Genomic DNA, 26,919 nt, shown 5'->3' with positions numbered 1-26,919 from the left:
GTTAATTTTATGTAATTATGATTTAATACTGCATCTTTACATTTGTTTACATTTCTCTCAACTGCATGGTACCATGTATGGTCTCTGTGTGCTAAGTTTTGATAAATTTTAACCTTTGATAATAGATTTGTGTTATTTTATTGTAATAAATGACAATTTTAAAAAATCTGCATAAGTTGACCTGTGCAGTTTGGACCTGAATTGTTCAAGGGTCAACTACAAATTTATAGTATAATCATAAACTGTAATACCATATAGCTATTAAAAAGAATCAGGTACATATACCTTCATGGACACAGAAAGCCCTAAGGATAAACTGTTAAGCAAAAACCCAAGTTGTAAACAATTTGTATAATGTAAAAATTAGTAACACAAGTTGAGTCATTCTTGTCATACCCAACTAAAACAGAATCAACAGGCCTGGGGGAAAAGCACTTGGGGCACAAAATATTTCTCCCAAAATGTAATTCTCTGTAAGCCTGGCTGCTGAAACTGCCTGCTGTAACTGGAAACCAGTTTATCTAAGGGTTACTGAAAGAACCTGGTGCAACTCTAAGACCAGTGTTACCCATTGCCCTCACTCACCAATCAGAGCTTGACAGCTCCCCAAATCTAGTGCCAATGGACTTTCTTGAAGAGCCATATGTAATATTTCTCCTTTTATATAAGACCGCTAACCTTCTCTTTTTTCTGTGGACACACCCAAACAATTGGTCTGCATGTATGCTACAAATTGCAATTACTTCCTCCCAAATAAAACGTTTTGTTTTCAAAGATTTGTCTATTGACTCTAATAATAACATAATCCTATCACTATTTTTAAATGTGTTCAATGTTAATGTTTTCTCCTACACCCAAAATAAATAAAAAAAAACTTTCCTGTAATTCTTTCTAGTAGATGAAAATAGGATTTCACTTTCCATGTTAGATACTTGTGTAATATGTGTGTTTTCTGATTACGTATTACATTTGTAAATTGATAAAACAGTGGGTAGTGCCAACAGTATGCAGGGGAAGGCTATAGATTAATCTGCCTGGATTTAAGTCCTGGTCCTACTACAACTACTATATGATCTGGGGAAAGTTACTAAACCTTTCTGTGGCCCAGTTTTCTCATCTACAATGAGGCTAATACAAGATTATTGTGAGATTTAAACAGTGTCTGACATTTAAGCAACTTAGCTCAATAAATATTGGTTGTTCCATCACCCAAGTTTATAATACACATTATGATCCAAACAGCTTTAAATAGTGCCATAAAATTAAGTCAAACAAATTACTGTCTTTAATTTATGAATTATTTCATATGAAAATAACATATCTTAACTTATATGTTAATTGGCTACAATTTGATTTCTTTTCCAATATAGCAAAATCTTCATTAACCCCAGTCAAAACAGAGTTGGATGGTTCGCTAAAGGAACATGATCCCTCATTCTGACCTTTATTAAAAATATTTGAAAATAGTCAATTTTCCTCAGCAGAAATAGGGTAGATGAAAATTCATCCTTCTTTGAATTTTTTTTTTTTTTTTTGAGATGAAGTCTCACTCTGTTGCCCAGGCTGGAGTGCAGTGGCACGATCTCGACTTACTTCAGCCTCCATCTCCTGGGTTCGAGTGATCCTCCTGCCTGTCTCCCAAGTAGCTGGGATTACAGGTGTGCACCATCACTCCTGGCTAATTTTTGTATTTTTAGTAGAGACGGGGTTTCACCATGTTAGCCAGCCTGGTCTCGAACTCCTAGCTTAAGCGATCTGCTCACCTCGGCCTCCCAAAGTGCTGGGATTACAGCCATGAGCCACCACACCCAGCCTTTTCAATTGTTTTGAACATGAACTCTCTAATACAGTGCTATGCAAATTTAAAAGCACAAAGTTTAAAGATTAATCTACCCTGACCTTATAATACATTTTATTCAGCATAGACGTCACACCACCATAAAAAACCTTTCCTGACTTCATCACTGGACACCTATCTTGTACTCCCATAAGCCAGCCAATACCCAGTCCTCCAAAGATCCTACCATTATATAATAATTACCTACTTATTTGTGTTTCAAGCTAGCCTCTAAGTTGTTGAGGGCACCTACAACATTTGCTGGCACAGAATAAGCACTCTTGTTAAATGACTGAATGAGTGGTGACACACAACTTATTTGTTTGCTTACTTTAAATTTTCTCTCTCATTCAAGAGGAAATTACACAAGATTTGTTCGAAGCCTGTAGCTTTACTTCATCACTAAATAGCATACTACTAATTAAATCTAGAATTTTATTTTTACATTTTCAAAAAGCAAGTAAATAACACAAATAAATTAACAGTCCCATCTTTGATTTACTCAACTGCTCAAAACAAAGTTTGCATCTCAATGCCAACAAAGAAGGTGTGGGTAATATAAGCAAGGAAGACCATTTTCCAATGCTTTAAAATATGAGCACCTTCTTTTCCATTCCTTCCTTTTCTCTCTCTCTCTCTCTCTCTCTCTCTCTTTCTTTCTTTCTTTCTTTCTCTATCTAGACAGGGTCTATCTATCTATCTAGACAGGGTCTTGCTCTGCTGTCCAGGTATCTATCTATCTATCTATCTATCTATCTATCTATCTATCTATCTATCTATCTATCTATCTAAACAGGGTCTATCTACCTATCTATCTAAACAGGGTCTCACTCTGTTGTCCAGGCTGGAGTACAGTGGCCCGATCATGGCTCACTGCAGCCTCAATCTCCTGGGCTCAATGCATCCTCCTGCCCCAGTCTTCCAAGTAACTAGAACTACAGGTATGTGCCACAAGGCCTGGGTAATTTTTTTATTTTTTGTAGAGATGGGGGTCTCCCTGTATTGCCCAGGCTGGTCTCGAACTCCTAGACTCAAGCAATCCTTCTGCCTTGGCCTCTTAAAAGTGCTGAGATTACAGGCACATTCTTTCTAAAACAACTAAAATACTAATAAAATTTAAATGTAGCAGGCAATAAAATCTAAGTGTAGGCAACAGATATAATAGTATATGTTTATTTTCTGAATAATACAAATTTCTAAAAGCATTATATAAGTAGGAATTAGAGTGGAAATTAAATTATTTCTAAGTGCCACACAAATAAATTTCCCTATGTTTATAGAAAAACTAAATAATTGGGGGCTAAAGAACTATATGTTAAAACTATACATTAAAAACTCTAATAGAATATTCTCTTTTTGAAACCAATTTCAAGACTTGAGAATAAATATCGATTTTAGGGGCTGTTATGGGTTGAAATGTGTCCCTCCCAGAAAGCTTTAAGTTCTAACTCTCAATACTTCAGAATGTGGCCTTATTTGGAAATAGGGTTATTGAAGACATAATTAGTTAAGATGAGGTCATACTAAAGCAAGGTATGCCCTCAGTCACTATCACTGTGTTCTTATAAAAAGATGATGTGAAGACACAGAAAGAGAACAGCATGTGGAGTTACACAGCTGCAAGCCAAAGTAAGCTGAGGATTGCCAGTGACACCCAGAAGCTAAGAAAAAGATATGACATATATTCTCCCCTAAAGTCTTCCAGAGAACATGGCCCTATTGACACACTGTGAACTTTTACCTCTAGAAATGTGACAGAATAAAATTCTATTGTTTTAAGCCACCTAGTTTGTGGTAACTTGTTATGGCAACCCCAGGAAATTAATACAAGGAATGACACATCACATGCTTCCATAAATAGTGTAACATTAATTAAATCTACTGGTTTTATTTTGACTTTTTTCAAAGTGAGATGATATGGCTTGAAGATTGGTGTCCTCCCAGACACCTAATACCCAAAGTGATACTATTAAGAGGTGGGGCCTTTGGGGAAGTGATTAAGTGATGAAGGCTCTGCCCTCATGAATGAGATAAGTGCCCTTATAAAACAGGTTGAAGGGAGGTGTCTTGCCCCTTGCACTAAGTGAGGATGCAGCAGCAAGGGGCCATCTTTGAAGCAGAGAGTACACCCTCACTAGACACCAAATCTGCTGGTGCCTTGATATTGGGCTTCCCAGCTTCCAGAACTGTGAGAAATAAATTTCTAATGTTTATAATCCCTTACCCAGTTTAAGGGATTTTGTTATAGCCGCCTAAACGGACTAAGACACAAAGTGAAAACTGCTTGGAAAACTTCAATACTTTACTTTGATTGGTAAATAAATATTAACAGTGAGCAGCAGAGGGCATCACTGATCAGAATTTGGAGTTAAGATTGAAGAAATTACACGGTCCACCTCAAAGCTCCATTTCAGGCAATGGACAGTAAGCAGAACTGGTCACATTTATCAGTCCCAAATTTGAACAAATGAGTAAAAATATGAGAATTTTCTTGGACAGTTAAGAAAAGTTAAATTTTCTGATGTCCATCTATAAGCAGTTTATATAAACTGAAAATATCCTTTATATATAAACAGTCACCCTGGCTAAGCAGCCCCCATACTCTCTCTTGCCACTGTAGACTATACTGTTGCTTAGGCTTTCTTCATCTCACTCCTGTCCAAGTATCTCTGTTTAATTTTCCTCTCCAAGTACTAGCTGAAAAGTCTGTGGTGTCAAGAGAAGCAAGAAGGAAACTGAAAGAGGAGGTTGGGTTGAGAATATGAATCTACAGGACAAAGGTGAAGAAGAAAACAACCTTCCTGCCATTGATACAGGATACCCAAACAAACTTCTCCTTTTAGCAAGGTAAGAGGAATCAGAAAGGACACATGAATGAAGTGAGAACAAAAAAGAAAAGGGAAAAAGGAAGAAGGGTTGTAAGGGGAGGGGCAGGTGAGATAAAGAAGAGAAACAAGAAGAAAAAAGTTAGCCTCTTCCTAACACTACTCCTCATTTCCTTCTTACTACCTTCAGAATTTCTTTTTAAAGTTCCATCCTCCCCTAGGGTCTGTCCTTCCACATCATCCCTGCCCTAGGAGTTACTACCAGTTTTAGGACTTGGATGAACCCCTACACTTTCACCCACATAGCTGACTGGCAGGGAAAAGCACAGGTACAAAAGAATTCCCTATATCAGCTTGCACATGTACAATAGAACGGGCTATGTCATTGCTATTCAAAGAAGAAATATTCAATTAATGGTCCCATTAAAATTATTACATATAGGCTGGGTGCGGTGGCTTACACCTGTAATCCCAGCACTTTGGGAGGCTGAGGCGGGTGGATCACCTTAGGTCAGGAGATCAAGATCAGCCTGGCCAACATGGCAAAACCCCATCTCCACTAAAAATACAAAAATTAGCCAGGCGTGGTGGCAGGCACCTATAATCCCAGCTACAAAGGAGGCTGAGGCAGGAGGATCCCTTGAACCCGGGAGGCAGAAGTTGCAGTGAGCCAAGATCGTACCACTGCACCACTGCACTCCAGCTTTGGTGACAGAGTGGGACTCAGTCTCAAAAAAAAAAAAAAAATTACATATAACTATTAGGTCCTGAGTACTATTAATCTTATAATTTAGGGCTATTATAGTTAAATAAAATTGGAGGGCTAGTCTGAAAGCAAAAGGTACTAATGAGTTATAATTCCCAATAATCGTACTACAAATTTAATTTGTTTCATAAATGGAATACCAATTCAACGCTCTAACTTTTCAAAATAAAAATGAATGTATGAATACATCAAATTTAAAAGACTGATACATATATACATGCACAAACATACTTGTATCCCTAAAGGTTGCAATGCATTGGTGAAGAAAAAATGCAAGATTGATTGCAGCTATATTAGATGTTATATAAATATGAACAAAAGAATTTATGTTTTCATGCAGAAAAGAATGAAAGGATTCAGAGAAGAATGCTGTAACCAACCAGTTACAATGCAAAGAGGGAGCCAGGTAGACCCTAGAGGCAATAAGAACAGTTAGGAATCTAATGCAGTGCTCTGGGTGAAAAGTAATTATAGGCTATAAATAATCCCACAGATCAAAAAAAACACCCAAATGAAATAAATTAAAATCCTCTTAAATAGACTGACCCAGACATTCAAATGAGATTTACTAACTGCCAAAGAAAATAACAGTTGCTGTTTAAAATGCTATTAGCCCAAATTTTACCTGTGCATCTGACTGTGTCATCTGCTCAGCTAACTGTAAACAAGAATGGAAGGAGAAAAGAATGTCTTCACACAAGCTAGTAATTATATCTTTGTGTTTCAACTGGCTTTTTATTATGGATTGGTGCTTAAGGCTCTGCCTAAATGAATAAAAAGAAAAGAATACAATCACCACAAGTAACACATCAAGTAACTTAGGACCACCAACAATATCTACCTTATAGAACATCTAAAAAACAATCACAAAGCATCATATATGACATAATATAAACAAGATATGCCTAGTTTACCTTTGAAGCAGTTATGTGTGTTTAAATAAGCTGCTAATTTTTTCTCTGTGTAAAATATTAATTGAATTCTTACTATTTACCAGGCACTCTACCAGGCCCTGGGGACAAATGGGTCAAACAAATGGACACAATCTCTGCCTTACCTGCATGAAACTTGTGGTCTAGTATGAGAGAGAACGTTAAGTAATTGTAAGAATAATTAATTAGGGCTGTGATTTGTCAAATGACAAAGTCTAAGGTGCTACAATAGAGAGACCTAATCTAATTTATTCTTAGGGTAAGGATATCAAAGAATGTTATCATGAAGATATAACTCTTAAGCTGAGAACTGAAAGACAATAAGCAGGAGTTAGCAAGGTATACAACAGGAGAGAGAAGCATCCTAGGCAGATGGAAAAACCATGAAAAGGCTCTGGGACAGGAGAGTTTGGTATGTTTGAGGAACTAAGAGCAGGGAGAGAGCAGCATGAGACAGGCTGGTGAAGGAGGCAGCATCCAGAGAGGATTAGGTTGTTATTCTTAGTAAAATGGGATAGACTTTAAGCAATAGAGTGACATGATCTGATTTACTTTTTAAAAGATCATTCTGCTGGGTAGAAAATGAACTGGAAGAGGGTAAGAGTGGAAGATATTCAGTGGTGATGATAATTCCTTGAGCATTAACTATGTGTCATGCACAGTTCTAAGCATTTCAGTGATGAACTCAATTCTAACTATAACCCTGTTAAGAAAGTGCTATTATTATTTCCATTTTCAGATGAGCAAACTAACGTTCAGAGAAATTAACCAAATAGCCCAAGGGCTCAGAAGGAGTCAATGATTTCAGAATGGCTTTAAGCACATGTGACACAGCTTCCAGGCAACACTCTTAACCACTGAATGGCAACTTAATGTCCTGGTAATAGAAGAAAAGCACCTAACACCTGAAAATACACTGACCTTTAATGTTTTATGTAGTGTATAAAGTAGATATTCTTAACCATTTTTACAACTCAACCACATCTCCTCTCACCCCTAAGAATCTGATGAATGCTATGGGCACTATCCCTGGTGACCCGTTATAATGCTTCAGTTTCAGAAAGCTAAAATTACTGTATAAATGGAATTAAGTGTGAACAACTTAAAAGTACCTAATAAAAAGATTATATTCAGTTCCAATTATAGTTACCAATTTATCTAATCCTAGAAATAGGATACTTAAGAGCTGGTTAAACAACAGTAGCAGCAGGAAAGTGGTTAAGTTCTAGTCTGGCCCATGGCCCATTATTTCTGAAGTACTAGCTAACTAGGAAGAACACTTTTTTTATTTAGAGGCCACAGGGTAAAGAAGTCCAATTTGGCTTGAGAGTTACATGTATAACATCTGGATTATCAGACAGCAGTGTCAATGAACATTAAATTCACACAGAATGTTTCAAATGCAATCTAAGGAATCATGAATAATTAAGATTGAGAAATATGAAAAACATTTTCTAAAAAGTAAAAAATAACAGACAAACTTACTTAATTATAAACTTCCAAGTATTGGCATGAAATGCATGGTCCATACTGGAAATAACAGAGCAGATATCCAATAAAGAATGAATAACTGCAAAGAAAGATAACAGAACTTTTAAGACATCCAAATGTCATGGGGGTGAGTTTCTCCTATAATTAACACTATCCACTGAACAATTTCAACATTTGATTGAATTAAAATAGGTAACACAGTTTGGAAATAGTTGTGTCAAAAGAATTATTTAAACTATTTAAGTGTCACACTTGTTACGGTTTTTATAAATATTGAAAATTAACTTTTGAAGTTTATACCTACCTGTTGACCTAAATAAAACTAAAAATGTTCAGTGGAATAAAAGTTGTACCCTATTATAACTGAAATATTCTACAGATATAATTCTAATCCAAAATGACAAAACAAATTGCTAAGGAAAGAAAACCTAAAAAGGAAGAATTCAAATTAATTTCCATGGTATTCACGCAAGGCTTTTACTCGGCCTGTGGTAGACTACTTATAAAAACGGCCACAATGACTGCCCTTTGTGAATCCACACTTTTCCACAATGACTCTGGGCTAAACTCTATGACCTGCTTTGGCCCGGTGGACAATAATAAAATTAAGGCAAGCAGAAACTTGGAAAGTGCTAGCATACAGGGACCTGCTCACTCTTAATACTCTTAGAAACCCTGAAACCACTGGCATCAGGTATCTGAGATGTGGTGAGCCTGCTGGATGATGCACATGGCTTTCTCAAATACTTCTGCCTCTGCCAACAGCCAGATGTGAATGAAGTCGCTGAAGTCACATGGGTAAGCTAGTGCCCCAGGTGGAGCAGAGAAAGTTATCTCAGGGGATCCCACCCTGAACTGCAGACTCACAGAATCATGAATAAATAAAATAGTGAATAAATAGATTTTGAGATGGTGTGTTGCAGAGTGACAGGGGCCTGATACACTGCACAAAACCAAATTTCTCTCTTTATACCAAAGTTTTGAATGCAAACTTTGCCCTTACATTGTCTTTCAAACTCTTGTTCATAATCCATTAATGATAAAATCAATGAAGTGTGTCACAATCAGCAATTCTTTAAAGATAAACTAGTATTGGCCAGGCACGGTGGCTCATGCCTATAATCCCAGCACTCTGGGAGGCTGAGGCAGGTGGATTACCTGAGGTCAGGAGTTCAAGACTAGCCTGGCCAACATGGTGAAATCCCGTCTCTACTAAAAATACAAAAATTAGCCAGGTGTGGTGACGGACGCCTATAATCCCAGCTACTCAGGAGGCTAAGGCAGGAGAATCGCTTGAGTCTGGGAGGCGAGGTTGCAGTGAGCCACGATTGCGTCACTGCACTCTAGCCTGGGCGACAGAGGGACACTGTGTCAAAAATAAATAAAAAAAATAAACTAGTATAAAGTGCATCACACGTAAAATGAGTATACTTCATTATGAGAATAGACATATTTACATATACATATGCACATATTTATATGTATTCTGGAAGGAAATATAAACTGCATCTCAATATGAGTTATGGTTAAAAAATGTGAAAGTTATTGTCTCTGAATATGGACAACCTCAGAGAATATAAAGTTATACAAGTTAATCATTGTGGAGAAATTACAGTAACTGAATACACAAATCTAGGTTAAGGTACCCAAAATAAATTTTACAAATTCCAAATTTAAAGATTAAAATGTATTTGGTAAGATTTAAATCAATGTTAATGCACAATTAGTAAGAAAATAACAGGAATTATTAGAGACAATTTTAACTGATTCATGATTTATAGTCACCATATACTAAGCAGAAAGTTTTCTTCACTCACCTATTACCATATTCAAAATATCATCATTCTCATCTACTAAAGGGTCCATGCAAACCATGTCCAGCAGTTCCATTAGCTGCTTTTGAAGAGAATAGGCCTCCTTGAAAAGAGCCTGGAGAAGGTCTGAAACTAGGTGTAAACGCCCAGAATACACAGATTCACTATTCTGATTACGGATAAATAAAAATGAGAGAAAAAACAAATCATAAAAAGCTCAAGAACCAAATTTACTTTAATTCATACTATTAGAGATCATAAATTTACTGAATCATATATTCATTCATTGTTTAGTGAACATCCATTAAATATAGTGTACTTTAAGAGATGCAAGCATGTATAAAATATTATTTGACTTCCATGATCTTACAAATACAGAACTAAAAGAAAGGTAACATTAGGCCAGGTGTATGACATTTTTAGCATCCTATCAGCAAAGAGAGGTATTAATTAACTAGTGATTTTCATTCACTCAACAAATAGCAATATTAAAACTATCTGCACCCCATAAATTCTAGGCAAGCTTTTGTGCCTCAAGGCTACCTTTGGCATGCAGAGATGGACTAAATAAGGATTAGTTTCCCTTTATAAAAGGAAGTTCTGACATCTAATCATAATGGTAACTGAATATTGATCAATGCAACATGACAGAACTATTTCAGAATCCCTGTGCCTATCTCAACACAAATTCTTAAAATTTCTTTCTTTATAGAGGGGAAATAAGATAAAACTAAAAACCCCCAAAAAGCCACCTTTAATGACTTCCTTATAACCACTTTTTTGGAAATAATTATTTACTTACATGTTCCTTATTGTATGGAAAAGTTTATTTCAATAATATAGACTAAAATGTAAAATCTTATACAAACATTATTTTACTCAGCCCCATGCACATTGATTACATACCATTCAAAGTATAATCAGACCTTCACTCACCTTACAATGCACAAATGTGCTTTTAATTACATGAAGGACTGAGGAGGGGAGACTCTGAATATTTTCCAAAATGATGGATTCCTGTGTGGCACAGACATGCTGAACACATCCTGTAAGAGCTCCTAAGAGCTGCACCATTGTCTGTGAATAACGAAGGAAATTTCATTCAGAATATATTTTTTGTGCACTGAAAAGGTATTAGTATGCTGGGTGCTACGAATACAGCAGTGAACAAAACACAGTCTGTTCCTCTTTTCACAGAACTTTAGTCTATCAGAACTACAAATACTGGAATGACTGTCTAGCCATTTAGAATCCTAACCCAAACTTCAAAACACATGGCAGGTGTTCTACACATATCCCTTGAAAATACAGGTCGGGAAGGCTGAGCACGGTGCTTCACACCTGTAATCCCAGCACTTTGGGAGGCCAAGGCGGGCGGATCACGAGGTCAGGAGATCGAGACCATCCTAACACAGTGAAACCCTGTCTCTACTAAAAATACAAAAAATTAGCCGGGCGTGGTGGCAGGCACCTGTAGTCCCAGCTACTCGGGAGGCTGAGGCAGGAGAATTGTGTGAAGCCAGGAGGAGGAGTTTGCAGTGAGCCAAGATTGTACTACTGCATTCCAGCCTGGGTGACAGAGCGAGACTCCGTCTCAAAAAAAAAAGAAAATACAGGTAGGGTAAGCTAGCTTGATGACTTGTCTTATAAGAGTTTATTATTCAGAATTCATGTTTCTATATTCAGGTCTTTAATTCTATACATTTAATTCCAACATTACGCCATCACATAAGAATACATGGCTAATCAGTATCAGTATAAAAATGTTGATATTCTTTAAGCTCCCTCTCTCTCCTGCTTTCTAATACATTTGACTTACTTGTAAAATATTCCTTAGAGTAGTCTGGATTTCCAAATTTTGGCTTGACAGTCCTCTGGCTTGACTGGTTAATTCACACACCATGTCATCAAATAATTTCACAGTCTGTAAAAACACATCAAGTAATAAGAGAAATCACTAGACAAGACAAGACAAAACTTTACAGAGAAAACACAATACAATAATTTGATTTTGCACTTAGTAACATCCACGGGCTATCATCTAGCTTAACAATTGTACCTAATTAAGCACAAAATATAGAGAAAAGGTACTTTTACAATATAATTCCCCCCAAAAGGCTCAAACAGAAATTTATTTTCCATCTCTATGGTTTGAATCTATTTAATAGCATCAACTTTTAAAAAAAATCACTCAAAGTTCATGTTTTAGAGATGCAAGAAATAAAAGTATTACTTTTGCACAATAAATTTGACTGTCTTGAATAATGGCCATTTACAAGGGTATTTTCTGGAAGGAATTTGCACTGAATCGCCTAATCACTACTCGCTTATTTTCTAACCAGTTTCCTTTTTGACCCAATTCAAGATAACCTTCCTGAATTAAGAGTATAGTATATGACCTTACAACCAAGCTTTTTGTCTGTGAAAAGTTAGCCACCCTAAGATCTTAATACTTGGATCTTTCTAACAATTTAAATGACCTAAACATTACAAGAATAGCAACATAGTCAACAATACAATGTAGTTAAAGAAGATACTGTTTCCTGTAGGCCTGTTAACATTCAACATCTATTTTTATGTATGTAATAGTTGAATCTTTTTCTGGTGGTCAAGAACAAATTCTAAGAAATATTTCAGATAGAGAATCATCAAGTGACTATGAGTATAAGAAATTTGAAAGATTATGTTTAAAAGCTAAAGTTAGAAACCCATTTCAATAAGAGATTAATTACAAATAATGTTTCATTTTGGCACCAAAGTATCTTTGGTTCCCTCCATTTAAAACAAAAAATGTATGCTTGTGCTTTTCAGAGAAAACGTATACCATATATATCTAAAAAGTAATAATGTAGTCTGTGAATTTAATGTTTTATCTTAGTTACTTGATTTTGCCAATATTCCAGCTTTCTTTTTTTTTTTTTTTTTTTTTTTTTTGGAATTCAGGGTTTCACCCAGGCTGGAATACAGTGGCTTTAAAATACACGAACATTTAAAATTGACCACAAATAATTTAAATTCAATTAGCAAAAGACTCATACTATCTGAAAATAAAAGTTTTTTCTTTTTTTTTTTTTTTTGAGATGGAGCATCGCTCTTATTGCCCAGGCTGGAGTGCAATGGCACGATCTTGGCTCAATGCAACCTCTGCCTCCCAGGCTCAAGCAATTCTCCTGTCTCAGCCTCCCAAGTAGCTGGGATTATAGGCACCAGTCACCATGTCCAGGTAATTTTTTGTATTTTTAGTAGAGACAGGGTTTCATCATGTTGACCATGGCTGGTCTCAAACTTCTGACCTCAGATGATCCATCCACCTCAGCCTCCCAAAATGCAGGGATTACAGGCATGAGCCACCATGCCCAGCCTATAACAGTTTTTAATTGCCTAATGATCACACTAACACGATTATAGACTCACATGAGATCTATTTACTCCTTATTTTTATTTTTAATATATTTGATATATTAGAAAAACAGAGCCATAATTAATAATAAATTATCTAAGACTGAGAGGTTAGATTCCTTATAACATGTATTTTCAGGTAATAGTATTATACCTTTGGTAACACTTGTGAAAAGAAAGTCTGTTCCAATGTCAGGTGGTTCATATGAGGTAAAAACATTTCTACAATAATTTTCAAAATTTCTGTAAAGCAAATAACATATTTTATAAAAATATTGTCATGTCAGTCAACAAAGGCCACTGCCCTTTATTAAATGCAAGAATACTACCAATCTAAAGCTTGATACCCTTTCAAAACACCACATTCTATGTAGAGAAACTATTAAGTAATAGCCAAAAAGAGAGACAGCAACAGAGAAAGGAAACAACCTACATATCCAACAACTGTGGACCAGTTAAATAGGTGTCTGTACATCCATTGAATAGGATCTGCCATCATTAAAATGACATTTTAAAACAAGAAAAATGTTCAAAATGTAGTTAAACAAAAAGTTTCCAAAATATAACACCAATTTTAATATAAACATGTACAAAGAATGATGGATAGGCTGGCAGGAATATACGGAAATGAGATGAGACTGTTCTTATCAAAATCTTAACCATTTCAGATTAGATGTTTTGTAATCTTTTCTGTTTTTCTGTTTCATATTTTCCACAATGAACATGAATCACTTCTATACTCAAGATAAAAAAATAATTTACTCAAAAAAAATTATGCACGCATGGTGGCTCATGCCTGTAATCCCAACACTTTGGGTGGCTGAGGCAGGAGGACTGCCTGCGCCCAGGAGTTAAAGACCAACCTGGGAAACATGACAAGACCTCATGTCTACCAAAAAATAAATATATAAATAGAAAATTAGCCAGGCATGGTAGCACGTACCTATGGTCTCAGCTACTTGGAAGGCTGAGGTGAGAGGACTGCTTGAGCCTGGGAGATGGAGGCTGCAGTGAGCTGTGTTCGCACCACTACACTCGTTTTGGTGACAAAGCAAGACCCTGTCCCCTAAAACAAACAAACAAAAAAGTAGGCCAAGCATTATGGCTCAGATCTGTAATCCCAGCACTTTAGAAGATGGAGGCAGGAGAATAGCTTGAACCCAGGAGTTCAGGCTGCAGTGAGCTATGATCACACCACTGCTCTCCAGCCTGGGAAACAGAGCGAGATCTTGTCTCGAAAACAAAACAAAACAAACTTTGGGGCCAGGCCTGGTGGCTCACGTCTGTAATCCCAGAAGTTACGGAGGACAAGGCAGGAAGATCACTTGAGCTCAGGAGTTTTGAGACCAGCCTGGCCAACATGGTGAAATCCCATCTCTACTAAAAATACAAAAATTAGCCAGATGTGGTGAAGCATGCCTGTAATCCCAACAGCTTGGGAGACTGAAGCAGGAGAATCACCTGAACCTGGAAGGTGGAGGTTGCAGTGAGCAAAGATCATGCCACTGCACTCCAACCTGGGTGACAGAATGAGACTTCATCAAAAACAAAGGAAAAAAAAAATTAGGTCCCATTACACAATGTAGATTCAAATTATAAATGAATATTCCACAACCAAGTGAACTCTAAATAGAAAAGCTAACTCAAAATATGAGTAAACTGAGCAGTCTAAACTCTCTTCTGACTAAAAGAATAAATCTTGTCAAGTAAGACTGAAGAAGACATGAAAATGAGAAAGTCAACTTCCTCCAAATGATAAATTTGTTATCACCTAGACAATCAGCTTTTGGCAATTTAGTAAGTATTTTCTAAATGACACCAAACATGTTAGAGATTGATAGTTATTCAGTAGACTGCAAATCATGTTTTATATAGGTCTAATCATAACAACGTTTAATATTTATAATTTGTTTATACATACATCATCAACAAAACACTTTTGGTATTTATCCAAAACGTAATTTAAAACTTTTAAGTGCTGGAATTTGAAGGAATTTGTTCATTTCAAGTAACTGAAGGTTATAAAGGCTGTAACAGAAAACAGTTACATTTCAAGGGAATACAAAACTGTAAGGACACATCCATTGAGGTATGTGGGGACTCGGACCTTAACATCAAATAATACAGTTAAAACAATTTAACTTACGAATATGCTCAATCCAACTGTCAGAATGTTGAGACAATGAGTAGGATAATTAAGGAAGATATATTATCATAATAATAGGGTATTCATTATCAGAATAAACTTAAAAAAAAAAAAACCCTTTTGAAATTTAAGCAATGACCCATAAGAGATTGGAACTGGACTCAAATTACTGGCTTAATTTTGCTTTTAAAAACGTAAGATTAGGTAAACAGTATTGTGAAAATACATTAAAGAAATATTTTGAAAATTGCCCAAGGACAAACTTGCCTTTTCAAACTATGCATAGTCATGAAATATTTTTGACAGATGAGAAACAGTGCTATAATAATCCACAGGTTTATGATTTATTTATTTATTTTTTGAGAGAGGGTCTCGCTCGGGGCCAGGCGGGGTGGCTCACGCCTATAATCCCAGCAATTTGGGAGACCAAGGCAGGTGGAACAAGAGGTCAGGAGTACGAGACCAGCCTGACCAACATGGGTGAAACTCTGTCTCTACTAAAAATACAAAAAAATTAGGTGGGCATGGTGGCGTGCGCCTGTAATCTCAGCTGCTCAGGAGACTGAGGCAGGAGAACCACTTGAACCTGGGAGGCGGAGGTTGCAGGGAGCCGAGATCGCGCCATTGCACTCCAGCATAGGCGACAGAGGAAGATTCCGTGTCGAGAAAAAAAAAAAAGAGAGAGAGAGAGAGAGGGTCTTGCTGTCACCCAGGATGGAGTGCGGTGACATGATCATACCTCACTGCAGCCTCAAGCTCCTGGGCTAAAGTGATCCTCCCATACCAGCCTCTCAAGGAGCTGGGATTACAGATGCACACCACCATGCCCAGTTTGTACTTCCAATTTCTATTACAAGAAATTTCTCTTTCCTCAACATTTCTATAGTACTTAATTTATACCTGCCTTGCGTCATTCATCACCTTTTATCTTATTTTCTTTTCATTTTTTTTTTTTTTTTTTTTTTTGAGACGGAGTCTTGCTCTGTCACCCAGGCTGGAGTGCAGTGGCCAGATCTCAGCTCACTGCAAGCTCCGCCTCCCGGGTTCACGCCATTCTCCTGCCTCAGCCTCCCGAGTAGCTGGGACTACAGGCGCCCGCCACCTCGCCCGGCTAGTTTTTTGTATTTTTTTAGTAGAGACGGGGTTTCACCGTGTTAGCCAGGATGGTCTCGATCTCCTGACCTCGTGATCCGCCCGTCTCGGCCTCCCAAAGTGCTGGGATTACAGGCTTGAGCCACCGCGCCCGGCCGTATCTTATTTTCATATTACTTACATATCTATCTTACCAACCTTATTAGACTGATATTCTTCTGCACATAGCAGCTTACAAATACTTGACAACAAATTCTCCATATATACCATCAAAAATAATTGTTAGAAATGTTTTACTGTAACAACACTATAAGAATCATCAAAGAATGTCAGTAAGAAAAATGAATAACCTGCCCGGGCGCGGTGGCTCACGCCTGTAGTCCCAGCACTTTGGGAGGCCAAGGCAGGCAGATCACAAGGTCAGGAGTTCGAGACCAGCCTGGCCAACATGGTGAAACCCTGTCTCTACTAAAGATACAACAAATGAGCCAGGCATGGTGGTGCGTGCCTGTAATCCCAGCTATTCGGGAGGCTGAAGCAGGAGAATCACTTGAACCTGGTTGCTGTGAGCTGAGATGGCGCCATCGCACTCCAGCCTGGGTGGCAAGGCGAGACTCCGTCTCAAAAACAAAACAAAAAAGAAACCTATAATCCCATGACACTAATACAAGAATTCATTCCTCTTCTGAAATCTTATTTTCCACATATATTTTTACAGCAGCAATCAAAATTAGGTCATCATTAACTCAAATTTGAGTTCAGTAGGATAGAATTGGCCTCATGAAAAAATTTCAGTAAAGCTCAAATAATTGCTAGCTGTTCCAAAATTAGTCAGTTATGATTACACAGACATGTAGGTAAGGCCTGGAAAATAATACGTAAAATGCAAAACATGAAAATGATTTTGGGGGGTAGTGGCATTGTAGATTTGTTGCAAATTTTTCATTTGTTAAAATAGTGAAGCTAAAATACTACCCTAAGCTGAAAATAAGTATTGTCTAATTAGACTCCCAAGAATTTTTAAAACATTAAATATTTTTAGCCCTTTAATGAATGCTTACTATGTGTCAGGCACTGTTCTAGGTGCTGAGGACAACGCTGTGAAGAAAATCAACTTGCTGCTTTTATGAACTTTGCAATGTAATGTGTAAAAGTGGAAAATATACAAAGCAAACAAGAGCATTTCTTTTAACGATAATGTGCTTTTTAGAAAACTGAACAGGTCAATGTGATACAAGTGTAAGACTGGGTTTGGGGGAACTACCTAAGATTGAAGGCTCTGAAAAAGCCCCTCAAAGGAGGTGACATTTGGGCCAAGACACAAACATGAAATATGCAAAAGGCTGGGAGAACCAGGCTGAGCACAAAGATCCTGAGGTAGGTGAGCCTAATATATTCATGAATAGAGTGTAGTTAACTAGGTATGAGAGAAGAGCAAGGCTTAGATCACCTGGAGCCTTGAAGGTAAAGTGGTTTAAAAAGGGAAATTACGTGATCTGTGTTTTTCCCCTCGGAGCTTTTTTGTAATAATGAATTATGAGTAGAAATAAGGAAACTATTAATACTCCAAGTGAGAGGTGATAGGGGTTTGGAATCAGAGTGGTAGCAATAAGGATGGAAATAAATGGATCAAGACAGTTTGGAATCAGAAACAATAGAACTTATTGATCGGGTGTGTGAGAGAGACAGGATTCAAGGTTTCAGTTTGTTAAACCATTTACTCAGATGAGGAAAACCAGAGGAAGAAGTTTCGGCGTTTTTGAATATGTCATTTGAAGTGCAAAGCTAGGTGGGAATGTTGACTTTCAACTTAATGAAGTCTCTCTACAAGCTTGTGGGGAAGGAGAGGAAACATGTTCCGTGTCTCTACTCTCCCAAAGGCTAACATCATGTCTCACACACATTATGCATGCAGTTTAAGTGTTTTTGAATGTTTTTAGGGTGGTTATTTGTTTTCAAGTTGAAACTCCTTGAAGACGGCAATTCTGTATCTACACAAAAACTAAAAAAGGGGGCCTTGGCACTTTGAGATTTTGCTAATGTCTAGGTGAATGACTTCTATGTGATTATATGGGGCTTTAGCTGCACAATATTTGTGCAGTGTTGAGACTCTCTCAAGTGAAGGTTACTTTCAGTGTAACTGTATAAAGGTGGGCTCAAAAGTTGTGAAAAAGATACATATACATATGGGTTACCATGAAAAGGCTAGGATTCCAGGCACATTTACAACTACAAAGGCATGAGACCAATCAAGAATGTGTTGCACCTGGATGACAAAGGCGCTAAGCGCCTCATATCCAACAGTCAAAAGCCAACAAGGGGAAGCAACTCTTTCAGAAAAAGACTCCAGCCCGGGCGAGAGGAGTGAGAACTTGCCTCAAAAAAAAAAAAAAAAAAAAGAAGAAGAAGAAGAAGAAGAAGAAAAACAGGTCTGAGAGAGGAAGGAGGAACATTATTTTTATTTACTGAACATCTTTTAAAGATTTCACACCACAGAACTGTGTCCTTTAATTCTTACAACGCTAAGAAAGGCATTATTCATATTCACTACCCTTTTTACGGGAGACAAAACCTCAGAGTATCTCGCTTTATCTTAACCTATTAAGAGCCAGAGCTATCCTCATACCCCAGGTCTGAGACCTTGCCTCCCCCATTACCCACTAGCAAAAGTATTTACACTTAATTGCAAGCAACGAGTACAGAAAAACTCAAAGAAGGAATGGAAGAAAACGCCACATTCACTGCTAAACCCTTAGGTCAGAACACGTCCGCGAGACTTTCCAGGGCCAAAGCCTTAGATATACCATGGTTATATGGTTGTCGCTTCCCCTCCAGTCCCTCGCTTTTCATCCCACTCACTAAGAAAAGAGGGGGTTCAGGCCCCGGTAATATAACCCAGCCTGACGGTGAGTCTGACGGCACAGAAGAAAGGTTCGCGCCCCGCCCACACCCCTCTCTAGGTGGAAGTGACAACCAAGGAAGGATATGAGGAGTCTGGGCAGGACGGATGGCAGTTCCCGGCGGCATAGTTCCTCTGGCCAGCTACTTAATTCTTCCAGGGGAACCGCGCTAGCCGGGACTGCGCGTTCCTGAGACATACTTTCGTCAAACAGCACACCTTCAAACCAATCCCGCCACAGCCCAGACCGGAATCTCACAGTCCCGCCACAGCCCAGACCGGAAACTCACAGTCCCGCCAACCCTTGCGCTCTCTCCGCCGGCTCCAGAACCATAGAGAGGAGGACGGCTGGTTTATTGGTGAACCCGGGTCCCTCAAGGCCGGAAAGAAAGTCGGGCTTCTCTAGCCTCCGGAGGACTCGACTCGCTGGTGCGCGATTTCGGTCCGGAGGAGGCGTCGTGAGGTGAGCTTTTTCAGACGAGCCATCCCGGGACACGTCGGGAAGCTAGCATTCTCAGGTCTGGATCATTGTAAACATTACATTCAAATGGGGAGGTGAGGGCCAGAAGTCCCCAGATTTGCTACCCATGGGGTTTTGAGATTGCACTTCTAGGGTCGGATTTGTCCTGGGACCTGCAGCCGGAAGTGACTCTAAGCCTTGCAGCGTGGTGGGAGAGAAAAGAGGCGCGTTCCTAGCCGCTGGACTGGGTGACCCTCCTCTCCCCCGAATTGTAAATCTTGTGTAAAGGGAATAAAGATTCCACTTGCCAGAACTGTAAAAACAGAGGCAGATGGTATCGTGTCTAGCGCAGTGGATAGAAGATTCTCAATAAAGTTGCTTCAGATTTCTACAGGTCTCTCCAAACTACTGCATTGCCCTAGTTTGCGTTTGGTCTGCCATCAAATTAGTCTTTACTAATTATTTCCAAATTACCCCCACTTCCATACACTTAGGGCTGCTGTTCTCGACTAAATGTTTGGAGTGAAGTCTTGGATGAATTTACACACACCAGACCATACCTATGCATGTTTTTAAAGGGACGCCCACTTATCAAAATAAAATATTGTACGTCTTTTGTAAAAGACAGAAGTGAAGTTATTCTGCAAGCTTAGGGGGTGAATATGGTTGGACACAGTCAAGACAGCTGAAAGACGGCAAGTAGCTAGGCCGTCCTGTCTGAATATCTTGGACTTTATGTTTGTCCAGGTGGTGGTGGTGGTTGCTGCTGCTGTTCTTCAGTTTGTTTTTATAGCTGATTTTCTTCTCCCACTTTTGAACCCTTAAGGTGTATATGAGCGTCCAAATCTCTTTATCTCTCTCTCTTCCCCACAACTTTTTTAGAAAAGGCAACTGTATGGTGGGACGGGGAGGGGTTGGGAGTGGCTGTTTAATATTACACTTCAGTGAAATGTGCCATTTTGCTTTAATCATCATTTTCTTTCTGTTTTTTTTTTTTTTTTTTCTTTCCAGAGTTACATGGAAAGAGGACCAAAGACGTCTAAAAAGTAATTTGGAAATACCTCTAAATGTTTGTTACCATGTATAAGCTGCTAAAGAGAAATTGGGCCCAACAAAATTAATTGAATAATTGAGGCAGGTTTGTGTGTGTCATCAAATTCTATCCAGAAGTTGAAGAATCTGAATTTAACAATCGTGTGCATTTAATAAGAGGATGACCTTTCAGTTTAATTTCACTATAGAAGACCATCTGGAAAATGAATTAACACCCACTGGAGATGGAGCTTTGACCCTGGATTCCTCAAAAGAGCTGTCAGTCTCAGAAAGTCAAAAAGGAGAAGACAGGGACAGAAGATGTTCTGCAGAACAATTTGACTTGCCTCAGGGTCACTTGTGGGAACATAAGTCAATGGAAAATGCAGCTCCCTCTCAAGACACAGACAGTCCACTCAGTGCAGCCTACAATTCAAGTAACTTGGAGCCATATGGAAAACAGCCCTCCTTGAGAGCTGCTAAAGAGCATGCTATGCCTAAAGATTTAAAGATGTTAGAAAATAAAGTCATAGAAACATTACCAGGTTTCCAGCATGTTAACTTCTCAGTGGTGAAAACCATCTTGTTGAAAGAGAACTTCCCTGGAGAAAACATAGTTTCACAAAGCTTTTCTTCTCACTCTGATCTGATTACAGGTGTTTATGAAGGAGGCTTAAAAATCTGGGAATGTACCTTTGACCTCCTGGCTTATTTCACAAAGGCCAAAGTGAAATTTGCCGGGAAAAAAGTCTTGGATCTTGGTTGTGGATCAGGTTTACTGGGTATAACTGCATTCAAGGGAGGGGCCAAAGAAATTCACTTTCAAGATTATAACAGTATGGTGATTGATGAAATAACTTTAGCTAATGTAGTAGCTAACTCCACTTTGGAAGATGAAGAAAATGATGTAAATGAGCCAGATCTGAAAAGATGCAGGAAACCAAAAGTAACACAAGAACTATATAAATGCCGATTTTTTTCTGGTGAGTGGTCTGAGTTTTGTAAGCTTGTACTAAGCAGTGAAAAACATTTTGTAAAATATGATCTCATTCTCACCTCAGAAACCATTTACAACCCAGATTATTATAGTAATTTGCACCAGACTTTCCTTAGACTGTTAAGTAAAAATGGACGTGTACTTTTGGCTAGCAAAGCACATTATTTTGGTGTAGGTGGAGGTGTTCACCTCTTTCAGAAGTTTATAGAAGAAAGGGATGTTTTTAAGACCAGAATACTCAAAATAATTGATGAAGGATTGAAGCGGTTCATAATTGAAATAACTTTTAAGTCTCCCGGTTAATGTTCACTGAGTAACCACAATGAAATAAACAGAAGGACCAAAAATTTGAGTGTTTGATTTCTGTCTTGCTATTAATTTTTCTGAATTTTTGATGTTTGTTTAGTTTATCCAAATCATAAGTGAGCTATGTTAGCAATCTTGTACTCACTAGGTGAAACTGAGAAATTATCCTTGTGCATTTGATGAGATCTCCTGGGAAATCATTTTGTAGCAAATTCTGGTATTCTCCATCTTCATTCTATTTGACCTTTTTACCATCTTTGACATTACATGAAATTGTACCCAGGAAATCCTGCCATTTCTTCTCTCAAGTCTGTGAATTTCTTCCCGCTCTTCGTTAGTTCCTGGTTCACGTGAAGTGTCTGATCAGATCACTATGCCATTAATATACATCACTAAATATTAGGTTTGAAGGCCTTAGGTAAATAGGAAGAGGTTTTTGTTTCATTTTGTTTTTATATTCATTTACCTTGTATAGTAAGGATCAGAATGGTGAGAATTTAACTAAATTCACATGGAGCTGAGGAAATAAAGGGAATCTGTGATAGAGTATAAAAGTGATACAGAGAACTTGTACTACTTGAGGTTTACTCCGTATAGCCAAGTAAGAGATCCTGCAGTCTTGGTAGGAGTAAAAAGAAAAAGAAAGGAGAATTCCAGATTTGGGGGAGTATAGACTTCTCACCAGTTGTTAAATAGTAGGAAAGAAAGGAGAAAGTGTTTTGTTGATTCAAATGCAAAAATTTTCACATTTTACTTCATTGGGAATTGGGATCTGCCTTGCTCTCTATAACAACAGTAAAATTGACAGCATTTTTTTCTTTCTTGGAAGTAGCTAAAATAATCAGACGTCATGGATTCAATTAAATGTGATATTTACTGGACATTTACGGTTAACTAGGTACTTTGTATAGCATCTTGCATAATACTTAAAACCTTATGAGGTATATGTTATCCCTATTTTAGTAGTGATCATAATAGCTAACAGTATTTAGCATTTAGTGTAAACAGGGCAGAAGACCTTTATATATCTTAACATTAAATATTCATAAGTGCCCTATAAGACTCCAAGAAGTTAATTAATTTGCTCCCAATCACATTTCTCACCTTGAGCCAGAATCTGAAGTCTTAAAAGTCTTTACGCTCTTTCATCATCCAGTGGTCTCAACTCTACCAATGCCTATTTTCATCACAAATATTTCTTAACACCCTCTTACTACTCTAGATGAAAGTCATAGTTAAGGAAACTTACTTACATACATTATTAAAAAGTATATTCCTAGTTTATATATAATTAATTATATGTGATATTCACAATTCTAATATGAAGAAAGTAATTTATAATCAAATAATAATTTATATCTCATCAGATACACACAGGTATAGCTACACAGAAGACACACAGCAGCCAGATGCTTATACCTAGGAACAGGGGTCCCTGATGCCCAGGCCATGGACCAGTACCGGTCTGTGGCCTGTTAGGAACTGGGCTGCACAGCAGGCGGTGAGTGGTAAGCAAGTGAGTATTACTGCCTGAGCTCTGTCTCCTGTCAGATCAGCATCAGCGTTAGATTCTCATAGGAGTACACACCCTATTGTGAACTGCACATGTGAGGGATCTAGGTTGCACACTCCTTGTGAGAATCTAATGCCTGATGATCTGAGCTGGAACAGTTTCATCCTGAAACCACTCCCCTGCCCAGCCCTTCATGGAAAAATTATCTTCCACGAAACTGGTCCCTGGTGCCAAAAAGGTTAGGGACCACTAGCCTAGAGTACCATTACTGAAAATGCCACAGCTACAATTCCAGACTTACCTACTTATAAGGTAGAACAAATTGGCCTTGACAGCTGGATTGGGGAATTGAGGTACAAATCACTGGGTAGAGGCTCATAATACAATAATCAGTTTCAATGATTTTGAGACAAATAGGTATCTCTCAATTCTCCGAGAGAATTAGACTTTTAATGAGGTCTCATCCAGGAGGCCCATTCAGGAACAGCAGAGACACAGCCTCTAACTAGGGGCTCAGGACAATTTCAGTTCCCAGGGAGAGGGTTCAACAAGTGCAGAAAGGATCAAAGCAGAAGCCCAGTCATGGGAACTAAATAATTTGGGGCATTAAAGATAAATTTGGGGCCGGGCATGGTGGCTCACGCCTGTAATCCTAGCACTTGGGGAGGCCAAGGTGGGCAGATCACCTGAGGTCAGGAGTTCGAGACCACCCTGACCAACATGGAGAAACCCTGTGTCTACTAAAAATACGAAATTAGGTGGGCTTGGTGGTGCATGCCTGTAACCCCAGCTATTCAGGAGGCTGGGGCAGGAGAATCATGAGAATCACTTAAACCCAGGAGGCGGAGGTTGCAGTGAGCCAAGGTTGTGCCACTGCACTCCAGCCTAGGCAACAGGGAAAGACTTCATCTCAAAAAAAAAAGAAAAAGGAAAAAAAAAAGATAAATTTGGGGGTATCAAACAGCCCAAAGGGAACACACCTACCCAAGATAGCTGGCAGCAAAAGGGACTTGGGACACAAATTATGGCTACAAATCCAGAAAACAGATACATAGCTTTCTCATGTAACAGTGTAATTTAATCATTTAAGGGTTATGATACTTTGGGTTAAAATTCAATTTCTCCGTCTCTAAAACAAGGTTATAATACTATATCCCTAGCAGAGTTCTTTGAAGATTAAGAGTTAAGCATTTATCTTGGTTCCTATCAAGTTTCCTATATATAAGTGGAAATTATTATTTTTAATAATTCTTACTATTTAGTCATCTATTTTCTGAATCAGATAGGAAGTCCTGCTCACTTTTGTTAAAAATGGTGTTTGTACCTTTACGGTATACAAATCTCCGTTCAGAACATGAAGAAACCACTAAGTTCTAAGCCTTGCTCTGCCCACCATTAATCTCCACTCTCTCTCATCCCATTCCCTTCCCAACTCCTCACTTCCGCATTCCTAAATTGTCTTTTTTTGGAAGCTTTGGTTGCAGATTATTTAGGATGAAGAAGAGTGCATTTTGTAAATTTGCTTCTAAAACCTAGTCACATATGTGCTGTGTTCTGCCCATTTCTCAGATGTGCCTGTCCTCTAAGTTCCAGTTTTCATGTCCCACAGATGACGTTCTGTCCATGTTTCAGAAACTCATGGAACTGTCTCTGTGCTAAGAGTTGTGACTTCACTGTGTCAAATGTGATGCCCAGTGACACATCTGCTGTAGGGTTTGTGGGGTGGATAAGTATCAGCATTTCATCTAGAGAATGAGATTTTTGAGAAGATTAAACCTATCTTCACTTTTGAATGCCCTCCATAGTATTTTCTTCAGATGCTTACTAAATGGTCATTTGAAAAAGAGGAATAGCAAGGAAACTCAGACTCCATGAACTTGATTATTTGCCTCCACTTTAGCCGGGACATTTTGAATTTTTCATACCATGTTTATGATGGCATTGTGATTGTTGATAATAAGGTTTTCTTTGGATGAAAGTACACATTTAAAATTGCCATCATAACTAGTGCAGCCCAGGAGAGAAGTTGCTCTGTGCTTTGTAAGAATCCTTTATTGCAGTCAAGGGATGCAGCTTCTATATAGCCCAGATGGTTGGGGGAAGCCATAGTATATTTATAACTACTAGAAATCCAATTTCTGCCTTTTCAAGGAATTAAAATTCAGATAGCCCTTAAAAGGAGTGTCACCATCTATACGGGAGGTTATCTAACAAAAGTGCTTTTCCTATTTGAAAGAAACTATGTAAAAATTACAATGACAAAGAAAAACTTTGTAACTTAAATATTACCAAGGAAAGTGGGGCATTTTACCCCTCACAGAGCAAGGTGAGTGGTCAATTTGTGATCCTCAAAAAAAAAAAAAAAGATATGATGCAGGTATACTGGAGCTATCCTTTTCCATTTACTGATGGGATGGAAAAAGTGGATGTAAAGGCTTGCCTTTGGCAGTAATGTTGACCCTTGAACAACATGGGGATGGGGTGCCCACCCCCATGCAGTTGAGAATCGACATACAATTTTTGACTCCTCGAAAACTTAACCACTAATAGCATACTGTTGACCTGAAGCCTTACAGATAACATAAACTGTCATCTAAGACATATTTTGTATATCATATGTATTATAGATTGTATTCTTACAATAAATTCTTTTGTATGTCATAGGTATTATAGATTGTATTCTCACAATAAATTAAGCTAGAGAGAAGAAAGTGTTAAAAAATTAGGAGGAAGAGAAAATATATTTACTATGTCTTCGTGCTTGTCATCTTCAAGTAGACTTCAAGTATCTTTGAGTAGATTGAGAAGAAGGAAGAGGATTGGCTGCTCTTACTGTCTCAGGGGTGGCAGAGGTGGAAGAAAATCTGTATATAACTGACCATGCAATTCAAATCCGTGTTGTTCAAGGGTCAATTGTATATATGTTAAGCCTTTACAATAGAATTGCATGTACTTAGTCTCATGAAACCCCAAATGCCTTGGCTGTGCTGCTGCTAGACTGTGTGGTTCACAGTACAAAGATAAAGATGCTCCTTCCTCCAAGCAGATTTGGCCCCATGATAGGGGGAATGGTGGGTTAAGTCAAACAAAATCTGTTTTTAGCCCCACTTGCCCTTTCAACTCTTCTTAGTCATCTTGTGGCTTAGTACTACAAACTTCCATAGTCTTCCAACTGATAAGATATAGGAAAATGGACAAAAAGTGATCAACATTAAAAAAAAAAAAAAAAAAAGATGTAACATACATCACATGTAGGAAGGGGGTTGTAAGATACAGGTTTTTCTTCTGGCAATGATTTGGTGCTCACAAGAGCCATTCCACTGAGGACATCCAGCATGATAAAATGGAATAAGGTTTTAGTAATCCCATTGTGCAGTAGATAGTTAAAGAAAAAATGGTTCAATGATAAT

At 38.1% G+C, this 26,919-nt stretch overlaps 2 protein-coding genes across 13 annotated transcripts in view; one reads left to right on the top strand and one right to left on the bottom strand.

Moving 5' to 3' along the window:
• Window positions 1-19,498, bottom strand: part of C8H1orf112 (chromosome 8 C1orf112 homolog) — a 58,406-nt gene extending 38,908 nt beyond the window's left edge. For 2 of the 8 annotated variants that reach the window (XR_004058699.1, XM_030935495.1), the window contains exons 1-8: window positions 19,290-19,496; window positions 15,211-15,250; window positions 13,219-13,307; window positions 11,485-11,589; window positions 10,602-10,742; window positions 9,669-9,834; window positions 7,846-7,930; window positions 6,054-6,192 (exon numbers count right to left, since the gene is read on the bottom strand). Coding sequence is in view for 5 of the 8 variants with exons in the window: in XM_030935495.1 (XP_030791355.1) it covers window positions 6,054-6,192; window positions 7,846-7,930; window positions 9,669-9,834; window positions 10,602-10,742; window positions 11,485-11,589; window positions 13,219-13,307; window positions 15,211-15,250; window positions 19,290-19,400 (876 nt within the window). In the remaining 3 variants the exon portion in view is untranslated. Of the gene's footprint in view, window positions 1-6,053; window positions 6,193-7,845; window positions 7,931-9,668; window positions 9,835-10,601; window positions 10,743-11,484; window positions 11,590-13,218; window positions 13,308-15,210; window positions 15,251-19,289 lie in introns of those variants that run through there. The other 6 variants (XR_004058698.1, XR_004058697.1, XM_010361082.2 and 3 more) reach the window with 5 other exon arrangements.
• On the top strand, window positions 19,416-22,037 carry METTL18 (methyltransferase like 18). Of its 5 annotated transcripts, none has more exons than XM_030935500.1 (3): window positions 19,416-19,664; window positions 20,673-20,707; window positions 20,903-22,037. In XM_030935500.1, the coding sequence occupies exon 3, from the start codon at window positions 21,070-21,072 to the stop codon at window positions 21,991-21,993; it is 924 nt and encodes a 307-aa protein (XP_030791360.1). In that variant the 5' UTR covers window positions 19,416-19,664; window positions 20,673-20,707; window positions 20,903-21,069; the 3' UTR covers window positions 21,994-22,037. The 5 variants fall into 5 exon arrangements, with proteins under 5 accessions (XP_030791360.1, XP_030791359.1, XP_030791358.1 ...); XM_030935499.1 differs by having other exon boundaries at window positions 19,416-19,719; XM_030935498.1 differs by having other exon boundaries at window positions 19,416-19,719; window positions 20,673-20,799.
• Window positions 22,038-26,919: the final 4,882 nt, after the last annotated feature.

Source organism: Rhinopithecus roxellana, chromosome 8 (assembly GCF_007565055.1).
Source record: "Rhinopithecus roxellana isolate Shanxi Qingling chromosome 8, ASM756505v1, whole genome shotgun sequence".
Taxonomy (NCBI): Eukaryota; Metazoa; Chordata; class Mammalia; order Primates; family Cercopithecidae; genus Rhinopithecus; species Rhinopithecus roxellana.
The sequence above is the reverse complement of the archived record's forward strand: the minus strand, read 5'-3'. Positions and strand labels throughout refer to the sequence as shown.

Coding starts and splice junctions, on each gene's coding strand:
- METTL18 (XM_010361019.2), top strand. CDS start 20,875: ATGACCTTTCAGTTTAATTTCACTATAGAAGACCATCTGGAAAATGAA.